Raw genomic sequence first — 19,115 nt, forward strand, 5'->3', positions numbered from 1 at the left:
TTTAGAACTCAAAACTAAACCAATGCCTCTTCTATTTAATCCAGGGAAAACAAGAGTAATAAGGATAAGGAGTGACCCTGCCACAGAAGTGTTATCTACAAAGTGATACGGGAGTGCTGGGAAGGGAAGAGCATGGTCCCTTTGAATAATACGGAAATGGGGGAGGGGCGTGCTGGGTAGAGGAGGGCGCGGTCCCTAGCAAGGGCTCCACCTCCACGGACCTAGGTGAGGACAGGCATTTCCCGCCCAAATGTTGCATTTCCCAAGACCACTCTGGCCTGCCACGCCCCCATCCTGGGCCTATAAAAAGTTGAGAACCTAGCAAGGCAGAGACAGACGCAGTCAGACATCGGGAGGAGCACGTCACCGGAAGAAGACGCAAGCGGCTTGGTAGTCCAGAGAACATGGAGCGGAGCATGCCGGCAGAAGAGCACACAGACAGGCACTGGTATGCAGGCAGGACATCAACCAGTGGGACCAGGCACCAGGCGGAGTTTGGCCGAGGCAATCAGAAGAGAGCTGGGGCCACGCAGCAGCCCAACTCCAGGGGAAAACCGTCTCCCTTCTGCCTCCCCCATCGACTGGGAGCTACTTGCACTCAATAAAACTTGGAGAATAAAATATTCTCCAAGCGCACATGTGATCTGATTCTTCCAGTACACCAAGGCACGAACTCGGGATACAGAAAGCTCCCTGTCCTTGAGATAAGGTGGAGGGTCTAATTGAGCTACAAGCAGCCTATAGTTAGCAAAATAAGAGAGCACCCCATAACACACGCCCACTGGGGCTTCAGGAGCTATAAACATTCACCCCTGGACACTGCCGTGGGGTCGCAGCCCCACAGCTCCTGCCCATCTGTATGCTTCTCTAAAGGTTTGAGCAGCGGGGCACCAAAGAAGCCAGCCACACTCCTATCGCATGCACTGGTAGGGGGACAAGGGAACTTTTCCCGTTTCAAAAGGACCCTGAAAGCGCACCTTTAAATAGCATGTCTCAATGTAGAAAATGATGTGCAGAACACAGCTTTCAAGAAACAATTATTTTTAAAAGAGCAGAACGTGTAAGGATGGATGTGTCTTCCCAAGGGGTCAACTGCCTGTCTTGGAAATTGGAGACAATTTGAATTGAAGCCTTCCTCCAGTGGTGATCTAATGTTTCACACCTTTCCTCTCTTTATGGAATGTGTGGCTTTAAATCCATCACTGTGCGCCAGAGCATGCCTTATTCTACCTTGTTCATTGTCTATGTCTGTTTTCTTCACTTTCTAGAATCCTTCTTGGCCCATAGTTCAAGTCATAGTTACTCTTTTTTTTTTTTTGAGATGGAGTCACGCTCTGTCGCCCAGGCTAGAGTGCAGTGGCACGATCTAGGTTCGCTGCAAGCTCCTCTTCCCGGGTTCACGCCGTCCTCCTGCCTCAGCCTCCCAAGTAGCTGGGACTACAGGTGCCCGCCATAACGCCCAGCTAAGTTTTTGTATTTTTAGTAGAGACGGGGTTTCACCATGTTAGCCAGGATAGTCTTGATCTCGTGACCTCGCGATCCGCCCGCCTCGGCCTCCCAAAGTGCTGGGATTAGAGGCGTGAGCCGCCGCGCCCGGTCGTCATAGTTACTCTTAATGAATGAATGAAATGAACGTGATACGGTGGGGTAAGTCCACCTTACCAGGACTATGACATTGTTACTTTCCGGAAGGGTAGGAGAGGGGCCAGGGTCAGGGGGTCCCACCCTGCCCAGCAACAGTCCTTTCCCTGGAGCCTCAGAAGCAGTGGGGATGCACCAGCACACCTGGCTGCAGAGGCTAACTTCTCCACAAAGTTCTGACCTTGGAGTTGCAGGCTTTGTGTCTGTCATGATTTATTTTATGGCCTCTGGGAGTTTAGTTTCCTACAGAATGGAAGCAGAAAGTCCAAAGATGATTCCTAACCAGAAGGTGATTCTTCTTAAACAGAAGATGATTCTTAAGTTCCCTCAAGTTGAAAGGAAGCGGCAGAAGTTAAGGATCCTGATCCCTGGCAAGTAGGCCTTGCTAATTTGCACCAGGAGAGAGCAAGTACCACCCTGCTCCAGGTCCCTCAGGCAGCATCTTACACAGGTTAATAGGAGAGGAAAATGTAAAGGGGCTGGAAGAGGATGGTGATGTGAAGTATGCAGAAGAAAAGATCCTTAAGTAAAACAAAGATGAGCCAACACCTTTGTCCCAAATTCAAATTCAATGTATTCAGTTCACTCTCCCTTCTTATTCAAGGATGGATGGGATGGTTCCCAAGGAAACAGCTCTTAAAATGTAGCTGTGTCCTTACTGTTTATAACTGGATCAACATTCTCAGGGGCAGGGGGTGGGGGGCGTGCAACTGCAGCCCCAGGGAGACACAGAGACCTTCTCTGTTCCTGCTCTCAGGCGTTGGCCTATTGCTTCCTTTCTCCCTTGCCTCTCCAAGACTTAGGTCAAAGGCAGTCTCCCCTGGGGCTCGAATAAAGCCACATATGTCAGTAGGACCTCTGAGTGACCTGCAGGCAGCAGCCGATGAGAAACAATGAAATTCCAGCTTTGTCTAGTGTATGCTGCCCTTTCCTACCACATTCAGTCCAAGACAAATTCCAGCAAACCAAGCAAAAGGGCAAACAAAAAAAATGAAATAGACTTCCCATGGCAAGGTGGTCAGAAAAGAAGTCCACATTCTGAAAGTGAAGGAGCTACAGAACACAAAGGCTATCTTTATGTCCCCAGTGAGAAGCTAGGAAATACTGAAACCTAGGGTTTGGTCACTGGTCCTTTACACACACAAGTCCAGGATAGGGCTATATATCCACCTGCTACTACCTTCCACTCCTAGTTGCCATTTTCTCTGCCATGTCTCCAGAGAAAAAGAGTTTGGATCACTCATTCACTCCTCCATCTAAAAAGTCATCATTGGGCCCCTTCTGTGCACATGCACGACATAACATGTGAGGGTGCATTTCAGAAGGCCCTGGCAGGGTCCTTGCTACCAAGGTCCCTGGCCGGGTCCATCCTTCCAACCATTTCTCTTGTTGCTGCCCACCCCTGTCCCCCACCAATTGCAAACATGCATCTAAGTCCATTGAGTTACTTTTGCATGCCTCTCTGGCCTCTTGCAACACTTTTGAGCAGGCTGTCACCCCAACTGAAACAGCACGGCCCACGGCTGTCTGCTGAGGCTCTCCTGTGCCCCAAGCGAAGTCCCACATCCTCCATGTGACCTTCTCCCATGGTCCAGCAATGTGTCCTCATCTCCCTTACTCCCATGTCAGCCTCACCCCCTCGTCTGGCCCTTTCACACTCTTTCTGTTTGCTACCTCCATAATGTCTATTAAATCTATAACCATATCTACACCATGGCTTCTCCCCTACATTATGAGGCTGGGGCCCCAGGAGGGCAGGCATCAAACATCTCCATCTGTACCTCTCTTTGGGCAAGGCACAGTGATGACAGGCTCATAAACTGGGGCTTCATGCATGTTTGTGAGATTAAGTTTTTAATCTAAACTCTTCCAAGACCGTGGCAGTTGGAATGAGGGTAGGTACGATGAAGAATTGTTTAAAGTGGTGTTTAAATTACACTCTGGTTGTCAATTTGATCCCTTTGAGTGTCTGGACCTGTTGACACTTTAAACACCATGATGTGTGTTTGCTTAATTAAGCAGAAACCCTAAATGTTTAGTAAATCTCATTCCTAATTATCTGTTCCATGTCTCCCGAGAAAAAGGAATTATTTCGTTAATTTCTTCCACTAAAACTTGAAGTATCAGTTCCCTGTGGTAGTAACTTCAGATCTAATCATTAAATTTCCTCTCACATTTTGGGGTTAAACAGTCAGATGAGAAATCATAATTTCATCTTTGCCCCCAAATGCTTTTAGGGTGACAAACAGTTTTATCCATTTGCTTTGTCCACTCTCCACATTTAAACCTTACTTACATAATGTTAAGTCAAATAACAATTTGGCTTGTTAAAATACACTATTTGGGTTTAGAGTGAATTGCAATTAAACTGCAGGAGACATCCCTCGCAAATTGCTTCTATTATTAGCATTTTCACTGCTGATAAAGACCACTCCATCTAAAAGCAGGAAGATCTATTTTGGCTCAGAAGGTTAGACTGCTTCTGAATCTGTGGGTTGTAGGATTGGGTTGAAAAACCATTGAAGACCATGTTTGTGTGTGTGTGTGTGTGTGTGTGTGTGTGTGTGTTTTGAGACGGAGTTTTGCTCTTGTTGCCCAGGCTGGAGTGCAATGGCACGATCTCGGCTCACTGCAACTTCCGCCTCCCAGGTCTAAGTGATTCTCCTGCCTCAGCCTCCCAAGTAGCTGGGATTACAGTCGCCCGCCACCATGCCCAGCTAATTTTTATATTTTTAGTAGAGATGGGGTTTCACCATGTTAGCCAGGCTGGTCTTGAACTCCTGACCTTGTGATCCACCCACCTCAACCTCCCAAAGTTCTGGGATTACAGGCATGCGCCACCGTGCCCGGCTAAAGATCATGTTTTTTGAGGTCTTGGGGATCAAAGCTGTGGCCTCCCTAAGAGGAGGAGCCTCTTAGGGAGGCTAATGACTACATCACTCCTGTGAACACGAGCAGCACACGCTCCCTGGGGTGAAGGCCCATGAAGTGCACTCAGGCTATGGCCCTGCAAACCTGTCTCAACGCTTTCCACGGGAACCTTAGGATACGTGGCACTCAGGGCTTCAGCTGGGGCCCATCTTTCACCAGGAGCCCCTTGGCCACTTATGCTTCATCTTGGAATCTCTCCAGGCAGCACCTGAAGAAGCAAGCAAGCTTAAGGGTTCGCCCTGCCCCATGCCCACCGGGGGCCTCCTCCTGCTGAGCAAGTCTACAGAATCTGTGCTTCCGGAGGCACCAAGCCAGATCCGTCCCTTAGGGAGAAAAGTCTAGAGGTGATGGTATGTCAAGCACAATGGAGGAGGCACAAAGGTGGGGAGACTCCCAAAGCTTGGGGAGCAAAGGAAGGTTAAAAAAAAAAAAAAAAAAGGATAGAACACAAACCGCAATGTCTTAGACTTGGGGACAAAGGGTCAAGGGTGCGTAGAGGGGCAATCAGGCCCTAGACATGCGAGAAACAGGAAGACAGCAGCTGAAGTTATCAAGGGCAAGTCTGAGGCTCAGCACATGGCCCGGCAGCACTGAGCGTGCAGGACAGACATGGGCGGACACAGTCTGTGCAACACAGGGCAAAGCAAATTGCTTTTCTTCAGGAAGTATCATTATTTGAAAAGATATTTACCATAACTAGCTATATATTATTTTTCACTTACATGAGACATTTTGGCCCCCTAAAATATGAAATTGTCATCTCATTTCAAAGGTGACCTTGGAGTTTACCCTGAAGAGGACAAGAACAAGTTGTCTGCATCTCAATACTTACCTAAAATTGTGACTCAACTACTTCAGCAAAACTATTAACTGGTCTTTGTTTGTTTGCCTGTGTTCTTGTTTTTGTTTTGTTCTCTGGCCTAAGGGCATCAAGAACCAAGAGCATTTGGGAATCCCAACACTAGGCTATGATGCCTGCCAGGTATGAAACAAGTTCCAATTCAGTATGCCCTGGACACTCTCAATGTAAATAAGCCACCCCTTGGAGAGAGGGAGACATGGCTGAGCAGTGCACCTCCCTGTTGAAATCATCCCAACCCCCCTGCTCATGCTCCCTCAATTCTCATCCCGTTTTCCTTGTGCCACCCCCTTCAGCCTTGCTATGCCCCCACAGTGCTGGGCACACAGCCCTCAGGCCTCGGCCTTCCTCACCAGCCTTGGGGCTGGGCAGGGCATTATTGTGCACTCCACTTCATCACGTCTCACCTGCAGTGAGGCTACACCTGCATCTGGCCTGCTCGTGATGAATGCGTGAAAAGCTGCTACACATATTTACGGAGTTAGACCCCTGGGTGTCATCCCAAAGCTCTCTTCATCATTCACATCCAGTCCATCAGTAAAAACTTCACATCTGACCTCTTAATGTCTCCCCATTCCTACTGCCAAAGTTAGTCCTCCATCATTTCAAGCTCGTGCAACTACAGAAGACCCCACTTCCTCCTCCTCCTCTAATCTGATTCCCCCCAGACCCATGCACCAGGGAGCCAACATTCAAGAGGCTTAGAATGCTTCATAAGCTTCCAGGCCTAATGCAGAGTCCCCAAAGCCCTGGCATGAGCTGCAGTGCCTGTCCCTCTGGACATCCATGCCGCCCCCACGTAAACCACCAAGGTCATCTCCAACATTGCCCTCTCCCTCAGCTCTTAAGGGACCCTCTGGTGTGTTCCCACAATGCCCTGTGTGCATCCTGTCCCCTGCACTCACACTGCAAAACCCCATGTGTTTGTGTGTCTGCCACCCCTATAGGCAGATCCACCCATGTGTTTCTGGGTCTCCATTATTGCAATAGCCTGGCACGCAGTAGGTGTTTGATAACATGCACACTGAGTGAAGGGATAAATGAATCCACCTAGCACTGATGGACATCATCAATACTATTTTCTGGTGCTATTTCTTCACTGAGCCGAGCAAACCTTCCTCGATAGAATGGATCCTATCTCTGAAGGCGGTTGCTCATTTCCTCACCACATTTGCCTCTCTTCTCTAGCTTAAATCTATCTGTCTGGAAATGAGGTTCCCAAAGCTGACTGTGTAGTCCCAGTTAGGGTCTCACCAGTGTAGTACCTACTACACAATCACCTCCTTCTCAGGGGCTCCGGGTCGATTTGTATGTGGATGGAAACAACACCAGCTGTTGAGATGCAGTCTCACGTTGCAAATGCACGGCTGATTCGCTGCTATTATCACTCCGAATCCTTTCGCAGAGAGAGCCTCCCAGCAGCATCCAGCAATGCTTGAGATTTGTTTTCCCCACATGTATTGCTGTGCTGTTTTTCAAATTGAATTTCATTTTGTTATTTCCTGCCTATATTTCTTACCGCTCTGGAATCATTTTTATTATGTGTGATTTCTCGCTGACGTTAAGAATATTTCCCAATTTTGCATTTTCTAGAAAGTTCATTAGGGTGATGTGGGCTTCTTTTTCAATGTCATTGATAAAACAATCAAAGGAAATCAAACCTAACATTGACCCTCATAATTTCCACTAGAAACCTCTCCAGGGGTTTCCGATGCCATGTGTCACTTAGGACTTTTCAATCCATTTTCTCTCTAAGCAGGATTTCTCACCCAGTGAAATCGTCACATGGCACAGGCAATTGGAGAAACTGCGTCTTTTTCTTTGCCTTTCCTTTTACCATTGGGTAATAAAAACGACATCAACAAGTTCATCTGGCATGAGATTCTGTGAAAAAGCCAGGCATGGCTCCACTGTTCTCCAGAGATTCTGTCCCTTTCATTCTTCATTTCTGTTGTATCATTTTGTGCCCCATGACGACACCAACAACCCTTGGTGCACCCGGGAGCACCACCCTCAGATCTTCCACATACCTGGTTTGCAGATAAACCCCAATTTAATCCTTCCCGACGCTTCAAAATCCCCAATTCTCTACCATATTTTAACAATTTGCACAACAAAACATAAAGGTAGCTTATGCCCTGCTCAAAATTAATACAGTGTGTACATCTTAGCCAAACTCTTTCAGAAGTCCCTCCAGGAGTTCACTTATTCGTGTATATTTTTTCAAACAATTTGTACTTATTTTTTTTATCACCATACATGAATACTCGAGGACATACCCAGATTTTGGGTAAAATGAAAAATACATACAGCAAAGTAAAGCAGAGACCACTGCAAATATTAGGGTGGGCTGGTTATTTGGATTGGCCTTGGGATTTTTCCTTCTGATTTTTTATTTTGTATGACATTCATAAAGCATCTTGCAAGCACGCGACTCACGGGCTGGACTTCATCAGGGGCAACCATCTTAGGGGTGCAGCGTGAATGCCACAGGCTGCAGGTTGTAGGCAATCCCCCAGCACCCCTGTGCCTCCACCCCTTTCTTTCCCACTCAGAGAAGTAAGTCAAAGTCTAAGTGATATGGACTCGTGTTGTGATCACAGACTTGACTCCACTGTAATATGGATAAACAATTTCAATCCCCAAGCTGAGAGATTTTAATCAGCATTCATGACAGTATGGCTGTAGCACCCCAGTAATATCTACAGGTTTACTCTATTCAATATCCCGACAGATGAGTATTCCCAGTAATGACCTTCTGCAGCCAGTGGGCTCCCTCACCACATTCCCATCCCTTCCCTCCTCAGAGAAGAACCCCCTCACCTTTCTTAAGTGATGACCATTCACAGGTCAGAAAAAACTCCAGTTAAGGAAAAGCAAGAAAACCTGGAAAATGGAAAAGAAGTCACATGGCTAGAGGCATGCAAGTGTTTTGCTCAAAAAAAAAAAAAAGAGAGAGAGACAAATAAGTTATAAAAACTATAAGTTAGTGGACTTTTCATCTATCTCTGACAGGTTTCTGGAATGGATTTTTAAATGAGGGTTTTAAGAAATTAAAAAAGAAGGCCACGCACGGTGGCTCATGCCTGTAATCACAACACTTTGGGAGGCCGAGGCAGGCGGACCATCTGAGGTCACGAGTTCGAGACCAACCTGGCCAACATGGCGAAACCCCGTCTCTACTAAAAATACAAAAATTAGCTGGGTGGTGGCTGGTGCCTGTAATCGCAGCTACTTGAGAGGCTGAGGCAGGAGAATCGCTTGAACCCAGGAGGAGGAAGTGGCAGTGAGCCAAGATCGTGCCACTGCACTCCAGTCTGGGAGACAGAGCCAGACTCCATGAAAAAGAAAAAGAAAAAGAAAAAGGAAGGAAAAGGAAAAAGAAAAGGAAAGATGCCTAAGAGATATTATCAGGGCAATCCCAGTTGTTTTTGTGATAGGTTAACCAGTAAGGATCATGAAAAAGCCATGGTTGCCTCAAAGCTGGCTTTTAATAAGGCAACTGACAGTCTCTAAGAGTAGCTATATGGGCTAGATAGAAGATGTGGTCAAGATAAAAACCGAAATAGTAGGTTAAAACTCACAGTAGTGTCATACAGAAAGGGTACAGCTAGTACTGGCCAACGCAATATGGTTAGAAAAATAATGAGATACTAATTCATAGATACTATTGAAATGCAACTGAGAAACACCACATCTGAAATAAAAAGTTAACTCATTATGTTGCCAAATATAACTCAACAAAAGTCAAACTTTCTATATACCAGCAATACCAATTTAAAAGCTTCACTATATGTGTCTGCATAGCAGGAGACGGTATATCCTAATTACAATTATAAAATACCTAGAAGTAAATACAATAAAAATGTTCGAGAGTCATGTGAAAAAAAATTGTACTGAAAGACATTTAAAAAAAAAACCCTGACTACATGAAGGAATAGAACAAGTTCCTGGATAGGAACATTTAAAATCATAAAGATGTCTTAGAAGAATATGCCCATAACAAAGTAACCTAAGAAGCCAATGAAATCGCAATCAAACCCCAATGTAATTTTTACAAAATGGGGTAAGTTGATCCTCAAGATCATCTTAAAGAAAAACTAAATATATAAGAATAGCTAAGACAATTTAAAAAATAATGAGGATATTTGCCCTATTCTATAATAATTAGAATAGTGCTATATTGGTGAAGTGTACGAAGTTTTCATTTAAATATAGGGATTTAGCTTATGAAAAATGCGACATTTCAAGCTAGAAAAATACCTCTTCAACAGACAATGTAGGGATAACATTTTAGCCTTTTGTAAAGAAAAAATAAATTAGCTACTATATACCTTATATAAAAAAACAGATTCCAAAGAAATAAAGGAGTAAAGCTTTCTTTTAATCATCTAAAAATATTAAAGAAAAATATGGAAAACACTTTTATAAGCTTGGGGCAGGGAATCCTTTCCAAGATTTGATACAAAACCAACGTACCACGTACAATGTATTGAATGTAAATTACACTTCAATAAAAAATTCCACTAGAAAAGAATGCCACAAAGGAAAAAATATCAAATTTGACTACATAAATATCCGGAAATGTGAAATATCTATACGGTAAAAGAAAACATAAACAACGTGGAAAGAAAAGTAACAAACAGGAATAAAATTTTATACCATATGTAACAGCTAAAAAATTAATGATCAGATCTACACACACGTACACATATATAAAAAAGACAGCAACCCAATTATTAAGGTTATGGCCAGGCAATTCACAGAATAAATAAATGAACCATGAATAACCATGTTCAACCTTGCTAATAATTGAATACAAAAACAGAAATTAAATTGCACTGTATTGTATTGAATATAATAATCAAAATTAAAACAACAATGAAATATTTTTCCCATTATTGTGATAAATGATGGAAAAGATTAATAATATTGATTGTTAAAGAGGCTTCAGGGAAATATCATGCAATGATGGTCAGAGTATACATTTGTAAAGTCTTTTCAGCAATAGCATTTTGGCACTGTCTACAAAAATTTTAAATATGCTTAGCCTTAGGCCCAGCAATTCCCTTTCCAGGAATCTAACTAACAGATATACGTGGAAAGATGTACAAGGATTTCACTGAAGCACTGTTTATGTTGGTGAAACACTGGAAGATTCCTAAGTGTCTATCACTGCGGGAATGATTGGATACAGTTTGGTATTATCTCACTATATAATACCAGTTACAAAAGAATACATGTAATATCATTAACAACTTATAAAGCAATACATGCACTATTGTTAAAATACATGTGTGTCTGCGTGTGTGTGTGTGTTTGTGTGTGTGTGTGTGTATGAATGTCAACAGGAAAGAGATTTGAAAGATCTAAACCAAATTATAGACAATGATTATCTCTGGGGATGGGAGTGGAACTGGGGATATTAGGTAGTGGGTAGGAGAAAGATATTTGCACATTTTAGTTTTTGTATTGTTTGACTCTTTTTTTTTTTTTTTTTTGTGAGATGGAGTCTCGCTCTGTCACCCAGGCTGGAGTGCAATGGCACGATCTCAGCTCACTGCAACCTCTGCCTCCTGGGTTTAAGCAATTCTTTCGTCTCAGCCTCCCAAGTAGCTGGGATTACAGGTGCATGCCACCACACCCAGCTAATTTTTGTATTTTTGTAGAGATGGGGTTTCACCATGTTGGCCAGGCTGGTCTTGAACTCTTGACTTCGTGATCCACCCACCTCGGCCTCCCAAAGTGCTGGGATTACAGGCGTGAGCCACCATGCCTGGCCAACTCTTTTATGTATAATATTTTTGACATCATCCCTGTGCCAGAGCAGCTTGAAAAACAATGGCATGACCGCATAATGTTGTGTCTACAGTGCTAAAAACAGAAGCTACAACATGTTGCCAGTGGGAGAGCACTCCATGGGCTGGCATGCCCAAAGAAGGCATTGACGGAAGATGAAAGGTGGATGTGGGACCCCAAAAAATATGTATGATTGGAATAGGTCAAGGGAAAGAGAGGTAAGGCATCCCAGAGAGGGTGACTACATCCACCAAGTCATGCCTACTTCAAAGTCATCCACAGCAACAGGTGCTAATGACACTTGACAAAGAACATTTTATTCATTCATCAAGTATCCATTGAGGATCAACTGTGTACCAGGCACTGTTGCAGGCATTCATTGTTATCATCATCCTCCTCAAAAAGTATATGATTGTATTAGTCTGGGATCCCAGAGAAATAGAACGAACACACCCAGAAATAATGTTTTACCTGCTATCTGGACATCGTTTAGCCTAGTCAAGTCAACACATAAAATTAACCAATACTCTTATGTAGACCAATCCATGGGGAAAAGGCATTTTCAATGCTGGTGGGAATATAAATTTGTAAACTATTTTAGAGGTCAATTCACTTCTTGAAATTGTGTCCATTTTTAAATTGGGTAGATCTTTGGACCCGGCAATCTTATTTCCAGGACTTTATGCTAAGATCAGGGATATTCATGGAGATTTATTGACAAAGATTTACAGCAGCTTTAAATGTCCAGTAACAATAAGTAGGAAGCTAAATTGAGGTCCATCTGCATGATGGAACATTATTCCATCATTAACATTATGTTTTGGAGGCATATTTAACAAGGGAAAATGTGCACACTATTTAGTAATATCAGAAAAGCCAGTCACAGAACACTCTTTACAGTAAGATTGAAATTAGGTTTTAAGTTTTAATTTGCATAAAATGACAGGAAGGATTTGCACTGAAATGTTAAGTTGGGTAGAGATATGGTAAGTCATTTTTATTTTCTTCTTTAAACCCTTTCAGTATTTTTCCATGTTTTCTATAATTGAACTATATTACACTATATTACTTTTGCAATAGAAAACAACCAGCATATGGAAATCAGGACAGATAATAAGAGCCAACACTCCTATGGCTCTTCTCAGAACTGGGAGTTATTTTTTAAATATATCATCGCGAGTCACCCTCCATGTGCTGGGCAAGGTGCTCATGACAGGGAAATGAGGAGAGACCAGGCACCAGCCTTTCTTTCTGGGAGTTTCCCGTGAAAGACAAGCAATTTTATCTCACATCAAGAACTCTGCAGGAAGGAGGCCATGATTAAGTCTGTGGTGAAGGGCAAAGAGTGGGGTAGTATTACAAGGGAAATCCCAAGAAAAGCTCCCCTCTCCACTGGATGGCTGGAGACTCCTGTTGAAAGGAGGGAGGTGACATGAGCAGGTTAGACAAGAGAGACCACGGGCCTGGGTTGGGGGGCACTCAAACCCCGGAGAGCTCCTGTTTGATATTCTAACCCAAAGGTACGGACCACAGAACTTCTCATCCTTGTTGTTCTGTGTTTTTGTTTGCCATTTAAGGTGGCTCACACATGTAATCTTGCACTTTGGGAGGCCAAGGTAGGTGGATCACCTGAGGTCACAAGTTCAAGATCAGCCTGGCCAACATGGAGAAACCCCACCTCTACTAAAAATACAAAAATGAGCTGGTTGTGGTGGTGCATGGCTGTAATCCCAGCTACTCAGGAGGCTAAGACAGGAGAATTGCTTGAACCCAGGAGGCAAAGGTTGCAGTGAGCCAAGATCACACCACTGCACTCCAGCCTGGGTGACAGAGCGAGGAAACTCTGTCTCAAAAACAACAACAACTATGAACATGAGGTGGAGATTTAGGAAAATAAGGCCATTGGAGAGGAGCAAGGCCCAGGACACTGGGAAAGGTGCTCTAGGAGGCTGGAGCCATGCGCCTCTCCTGGCCCTGCCCAGGAAGAACGGGCAGCCAAGGCTCTGCACAGCCCCGGCCTGGGGCGGACACGCTCCAACCCAAACAGCCTGCCTGGTTTCAGGCCGTTTGCTTGGGGTTGCTTTTCCTTAACTGCCTTGGAACAGTCCCCTAGAAGCCTAAATAGAATGTTCTAGAAGATACGGTCATTGCTTCCTAAGGTTTTGAATCTTTCCATCAGCAAATTATGGCCCTGCCCAGGGACTGAGACAGAGCAGACATGGCAAGGGAGGCTGAGCTCCACTGAGAGGGTAGAACCACTTCCAGGTGAGAGGTCAGAGGGGAGTGGGCGAGAGAAGTGGAGAGACACAGAGAGATAGAGAGATACAGAGAGAGAGACACACAGAGAGATAGAGAGATACAGAGAGAGAGAGACACAGAGAGAGAGAGGGACAGAGACACACACAGAGAGAGAAAGAGACAGAGATACAAAGAGAGAGGGACACAGAGAGAGAGAAGGAAAGACAGAGAAACAGTGACAGAAAGACACAGAGGGAGAGAGACAGAGAGACACAGAGGGAGAAAGAGACACAGAGAGACAGAGAGAGAGACAGAGAGATACAGACGGAGAGAGACAGACACAGAGTGACAGAGGGAGACAGAGAGAGAGAGGGAGAGACAGAGACACAGAGAGAGAGACAGAGAGACACAGAGGGAGAGAGAGACAGAGAGAGATGGAAAGACAGAGAGAGACCAAAAGACAAAGAGAGAGACAGAAGGAGAAAGAGAGAGACAGAGAGAGAGAGGGAGAGACAGAGAGACAGACAGAGAGAGAGAGACAGAGAGGGAAAGAGATAGAAAGACAGACAAAAACAGAGAGACAGAGAGAGACAAAGAGACACAGAGGGAGGAAGAGACAGAGAAAGAGAGAGAGACAGAGAGGGGGGAGAGACAGAGAGAGATATACCAAGAGACAGAGAGAGAGAGACAGAAAGAGAGAAAGAGGGAGAGACAAAGAGGGAGAGACAGAGAGGGAGAGACAGAGAGAGAAAGAGTGACAGACAGAGAGAGAGGAAAGAGGAAGAAGAAAAGAGGCGGGGAGTGAAGGGAAGGGGAGCTGAGAAGGGGAAGAAAGAGAAACTGGAGGACCAGGGCAGGAAAGTGGGGGAGCAAGAGAAGAAGGGGGAAAAGAGATTCTTATTTCCAGTGAAGTGTTAAAAACTACCTCATGTTTTTGGAGCAAGTTCCCAAACAAATGTTCTAGACTGAACCCAGCTTCACTCACTGAAATGAGATTCACATTAACCAACAAGCTAGATGACTCTGCTTACTTGAAGGTAGCAAAGTTTTTATATGTTTTATTTGGCAGAATGTCATCACTGCCAAGAGATTTCATCTGTGACTCCAGAATACACTGTGACACAAAGACCAAAAACAACACAATTCACACGCACACACCATATATGTATCTTATGTGTGTGTGTGTATATATATATATATATATATATCTTATATATATAAAAGATCTTGTGTTTCACAGCCAAGTGGTATTTGCAGTGGGTTCTTGGCCCAGCCCTTGATGATCTGATGTCTTGTTTTCTGTATGAAAATAATAAGCCAATAGTCATTGGTTTTCTTGAATTAATTTGCTTAAGGAGAAAAATTGCACATTCTATTTAATACATCATTCTGTACTTATAAACATTACAACAAGCAAACTCCAAAGACAAGTAAAATTGCACTACTGTAAAGACTCTGTATATAAATTATTTTACTCTATGTCCTTTATTCATATAGGACATTAAAAATACTTTTCACAACTAAGTTTTGTCCTTTAAAAAGGCTTATCAAAACATCACTAAGGACTTGAGTATTTTGTTATATGTGTACAATAAAATTAGACCCTTTTTCATATTTGAGACTATCAGCTGTACTTTGTGATCCTCTTGATCTTGTGCCAAACTAAATTCAATTTCAAAGCAATCAAAGGCATAATTTAGTGCACAATAGGAAGTTTTACTAAATTGTGAGAGGTGTCTTCCTGAATAGAAACATTGGTGATAAAAAAATGACAACCCCAAAATATGGCACTTGGTAGCTGAGATGTTGCAGAAATGCTGCCCATCCCTCCTATCTGTCTTCAGGAAGGGAGGGCTACCCCTGGTCCTCTGCCCACTTCCTCATGAATTTCTTGGCGAGCTGTTGCCTAAGCTTGGATCAGTTCCACTGGGCAACCAGCCTGCCCTGTTCCCAGGCCTGACGACTCACAGCAAGACCTCCCAACGTGTGCCTCCTCCATGGGTGCCCGGCACCCCCCAGCCAAAGCCATCAAGCCTGCACAGACCTGGGTGGGAGGCTGAGCACTGACAAACATGCTCTCCTTAGCCAAACTCCAGCCAGGCTCCTCAGAGCCCCTTCTCGACTAAGCCTCAATCTTGGCCTAAAGACTCCAACAAACATTAACATAGTTTCTAATGGCTCAAGGCCACATGCCTATGCCTACGATGACCTCCTGAAAGTGCCTGCCTGAGAAAACTCAAGGCTGCCAAAAGCATTTACTGCTTGTTCCAGCCAACACCTGAAGACAAAACCCCCATCTCCTCATCTCTGTGGGAAGGTAGAAACCAAACTTCAATAAGCATGTTAGCAAACCCAGACGGCTCCACATGAGCCAAAACTCTCCCTACTGCTTTTTGCAATTTTCACACTTCTTTGACTCTATTGAGTCCCCACTCATCCCCCACTCACTCATTCTCCTTTTAAAACAACCAGTCATGTCTGCACAAATCAGAGTTGAGTCCAGTTTATGCCAGGCTCTCTTCTCTACTGCAATAGCCACTGCTGAATAAAATCTGCCCTGACCCCTTTGACCAGGGTGCAGCTTTGTTTACCTTTGACAGCACACAGCAGTCCAACTTCAGACATGTAAGAGGCTTTGCCCAGAGGTTGGGCTGGGCCATGTTGGGGCAGGCACTTGGTCCTTTCTGTTCTCATTTCTGTGTCTACACAGCACGTTAGCCAGTGTCCAGGTAAAGATACACCCTCACTCCATGGCATAACTCATGTCTGTGACCAACAGGGGCCCACAAGATATGTTCTCGTGCAACAGAGCCAACCCGGGAGCCCCTGGGTGGTGGCTACAAAGGGGGGCCCACTGGCCTGCCCCACCACCGCCTCTACCCAGGGAGAACAAGACCCTCACCTCTCATTTCCGTGGCTGAGGAGCCATTGGACCAGGCCGTCCACTTGTTCCTGTGCCTGCTGATTTCCTGGACTCTGCAGACGTAATGCCCTTGATCGGAGGGCTGCAGTGTCAAGACAGAGAGCCTGTAAAGTGCCCCCCGCTGCTCCTCCAGCAGGCGCAGCCTCCGCCGTTTGGCGCTGCGGCTGAAATTCCCATAGTACTGCACCATCCGAAGCTTGGTCATCTTCACCATCAAGGCCTCCTGGGAGTCGGAGGAGTGTGCAAAGAACCAGCGCACGGCCAGCAAGCTGTCCTTCCGCCTTTTCTGGGAGACGTGGCAGAGGAGAGTGGCATTCTCTCCCTCCAGGTAGTCAACCACGGGCCCCGGGGACACAGTGACATTGAGGGCCGCACAGACCTCTGCAGAGAAAAAGGGGAGAAGAGAGGATGAGGAGGGCCCCAAGTCCCCCTGTGGGCAGTCCACAGTTGAGGAGCCAGGAAATGCCTCCATGCACTGGGCATCCTGGTGCTCTGCCTGGCCAGAGAAGCAGGCGGCCCCTCACCTCTCCAGAGGAGGGGCTCTTCTGGGGGTGAGCCTCTGTGGGCCCCCACTGTCTCATCTATGGGACCACCCTGTCCGTGTGGGATGCTAAACAATGACCTCCTGACCCAGAAGTATTTTTCAAAATTTTGTAATTAGTTGCTGACGTTTAAAATTCAAATTTCACATAAACGATTTAGATTTTTTGGAATTTCTTAAAAATGTCTAGCCCACATCCAACCCCCCACCACTCCCCACACCTCACCACCCGGCCCCTGCCCCTCCCCAAGGCCTACTTTTATCAGTTTTGTCCCTGGCCTGATGTCAGCCGTGCTGTGGGTGGGGAGCTGCCCTGGAGCAGGGCAGGGTAGGGCCCCCTCTCTGGTGGCCTGTCCACCAGGAAGCTGGGCCCCTTTCCCTGCCTCCGCTATTTCAACTGTACCCAGGGCAGATGAGTAGTAAGGTCGGATGTGAGCTGGGACAACAGGGGTTGCTCGGTTTCCTATTTGTAGGATCCATCGTCTCAGAGTTGAAGAGCAAGAATAAAGAATGATTGAACCCCAGGAAGAGGAGGGATGAGAGACTCTCCCAACACCCCAAAAGACACTTTGGAATTCCAGGCCCCATCCACAACTTCCTGTCCTTTGGTTCCTTAGTTAAAACCAGCCCGAGGGCTGCCCACTCCCAGCTGCCCACTCCCAGCCGCTGTTCTGCCCCTGAGCTGACCTGTGACGGAGCCACCCCAGCGCCCACTCCACCACCCAGACCAGCAGACCTCAGAGAGGCCGAATGCTGAAGTCTTCTCCCAGGAACCACGATTCATGGTGCACCCTGGACTGCCCAGTGTGACCAGGCTGCCCAGTGCTCACAGCACAGCCCTCTGGCAGGCAGAGCCTGAGAAAAGATGCTTTGCACAGGATGCCTGGAACCTCTTTCTGCCCAGTCAGGGCTGTCTTCTCACCAGGCTCCATGTCCCCACCCCTGTACTGCCCCATGTATCACTCCAGGAAGCCATTCGCCTCCACCCCACCACACAAGCAGGTGTCCCCATGGTCATCCCAAAGCACAGCTTTCAGTCCCCAAATGCCACCATCTGGTAACAGAAGAGGGCTTGGGCCCCAGATGTCACAGTCACCAAAAGCTTTGACCCCTGGGCAGTGCTGCAGGGAAGCAAGGAGGAAAGTGGAAAAACAGATCAAGCAAGATCTGAACATTTGACAAGGAGGCTGTGGGGCAGCAAGCAGGCGGCCCTGCAGTGGCCTGGGGGAGGGACGGTAGATACAAACTATTCTTCATTGTAAAAATCCAGGCAACAGGTCTTCCTCCTATACAGTTTCCACTATTGATTTAATAACTGAACACCTCAAGACAGATGATTGGAGGGTCATTTTTCCCTAATTTTCTTTCTCATCTCTCAGAAGACAAGCACTAGCCCACAGGATATTCAAGGGTCATTCCATGAGCCTTGACTTCATCACACCCGTAAAGTTCCTTTTGTCATACAACGTTCCATTCACAGGTCCCCAGGGATTAAAACACCAAAGTCTTTGATATATATGGAAGTGAGCTCAGAAGAAAAAGGGTTAAGGCTCAGCTGGACTCTCCGCTGGATGGGTATGAGATCTTCTATGTCTACAGTGATGTGGGACAAAGCTGGCCTGGGAGATACTTAGGGCTGCAGACTAATGTGTAGCCAAAGGAGGGACCCACTCTGGTAGCAATCCCGCTGTCATCAGAAGCCCCTCCTGCAAGGCAAATGAAGAGGAATTGGCCCCACCATTCCCCCTGCATCTCGCCCACCTGGCAGGCACCTGGCCCATGGGCCATGTTAAATTAGTCAGAAGACATTTCTTCCTCACTGCCGAAGCCCTGTGTGAAGTCCACACAGCTCCCACGGCAGGAGCTCCCTGGTGAGGAATGCAGCAGCTGGGGGACACTGGCTGACCCAGCTCCAACAGCTGCCGGGGTTGGTCAGGCAGAGAGAGCAGCAATGATACAGCAGCTGGCTTCCAGAACTGAAGTCCAGCCCCGCCCCACCCTCAAGAGCTTCCCAGTGGAGGCCAGGAGAGCTGAGGAAGGCAGGAAATTGAAACAAGATGGGTGGGATGAGAGTGCAGCCGGGACCCCACGCCCCAGGCTCCTCCTATTAATGCTACATGGAAGAGGGATTATTTATAGTGACTGAAACCAGAAGGATGTGCCAAGTGCTCCAGTCCCCATGG

General features: G+C 46.0%; 1 protein-coding gene across 4 annotated transcripts in view; it reads right to left on the reverse strand.

Moving 5' to 3' along the window:
* VSTM4 (V-set and transmembrane domain containing 4) overlaps positions 1-19,115 on the reverse strand; it is a 102,854-nt gene that overhangs the window by 78,486 nt on the left and 5,253 nt on the right. For 3 of the 4 annotated variants that reach the window (XR_008510412.2, XM_024254120.3, XM_054522311.2), the window contains exon 2: positions 16,371-16,772. Coding sequence is in view for 3 of the 4 variants with exons in the window: in XM_024254120.3 (XP_024109888.1) it covers positions 16,371-16,772 (402 nt within the window). In the remaining variant the exon portion in view is untranslated. Of the gene's footprint in view, positions 1-12,506; positions 12,641-16,370; positions 16,773-19,115 lie in introns of those variants that run through there. The other variant, XM_002833604.5, reaches the window with a different exon arrangement.

The sequence above is a fragment of the Pongo abelii genome, chromosome 8 (assembly GCF_028885655.2).
Source record: "Pongo abelii isolate AG06213 chromosome 8, NHGRI_mPonAbe1-v2.0_pri, whole genome shotgun sequence".
NCBI lineage: Eukaryota > Metazoa > Chordata > Mammalia > Primates > Hominidae > Pongo > Pongo abelii.